The following is a 786-nucleotide window of genomic DNA, read 5'->3' on the forward strand; positions in this document are numbered from 1 at the left end:
AAATTGGGCGACCGTGTGGCCCCCAACACGGATACAGAGAACTTGACCGGCCGTGAGTCGAGCAGGTCTTGGCTGGCCGCCGATGAGGATGGTGTCCTGGCTGACTATCTCGTTTTCGAAGAGCGTGTGCTGGCGAAATTGCCCGCGACGCTCGACTGGATCAATTGCAGCATACTGCCGTGCGCAGGGACGACGGCTTGGTCTGCTCTCAAGGGACTGAGTATTGGGCAGAGCCTTCTCATTCAGGGTACGTACGCGAGATATGAACTTCAGTGACGAGATTACGCATGCTAAGTGAAATGATGATACGCAGGCACAGGAGGTGTGGCCATGTTGGCCCTAAAGCTGGCGCAAGCGGCCGGCTACAGGATCATGCTCAGCTCGTCCAGCGATGCCAAGATTGAGAAAATCCAAAAGGCATTTCCCAATACACCCATCCAAGGTGTGAACTACGGCACGCACCCGGATACCTGGCACGAGCAAGTCCTCAAGCTCACGGACGGTGTGGGTGTTGACCTGGTCTTGGAGAATGGCGGCACCGGGTCCTTGGTGCAGAGCGTCCAGTGCACGCGTCGCGGGGGCACCGTGAGCCAAGTCGGTTACCTAGGCAAGCAGGATCCGACCGACCTAAAGGATCTCATCTCCACCATTATTGATCGACGAGTCAATGTCCGGTGAGTTTTTGAAAGCCCGGCCATGGTGCAGGCAAGGACTGACCCACCGCAAAGGGGCATCAACGCAGGCTCGGTGAATGATCTCAACGACCTGACGGACGCCGTTACGGCG

General features: G+C 57.4%; 1 protein-coding gene across 1 annotated transcript; it reads left to right on the forward strand.

Moving 5' to 3' along the window:
* Positions 1 to 678, forward strand: J7T54_005191 (alcohol dehydrogenase; the record flags this gene model as incomplete). The annotated part of the gene is made up of 2 exons (XM_051510759.1): positions 1 to 247; positions 314 to 678. Coding segments are annotated over 2 exons (612 nt in total), but the record flags the coding sequence as incomplete, so codon positions are not given.
* Positions 679 to 786: the final 108 nt, after the last annotated feature.

The sequence above is a fragment of the Emericellopsis cladophorae genome, assembly GCF_022114955.1.
Source record: "Emericellopsis cladophorae strain MUM 19.33 chromosome Unknown NODE_274_length_786_cov_159_761636, whole genome shotgun sequence".
Lineage (NCBI taxonomy): Eukaryota > Fungi > Ascomycota > Sordariomycetes > Hypocreales > Bionectriaceae > Emericellopsis > Emericellopsis cladophorae.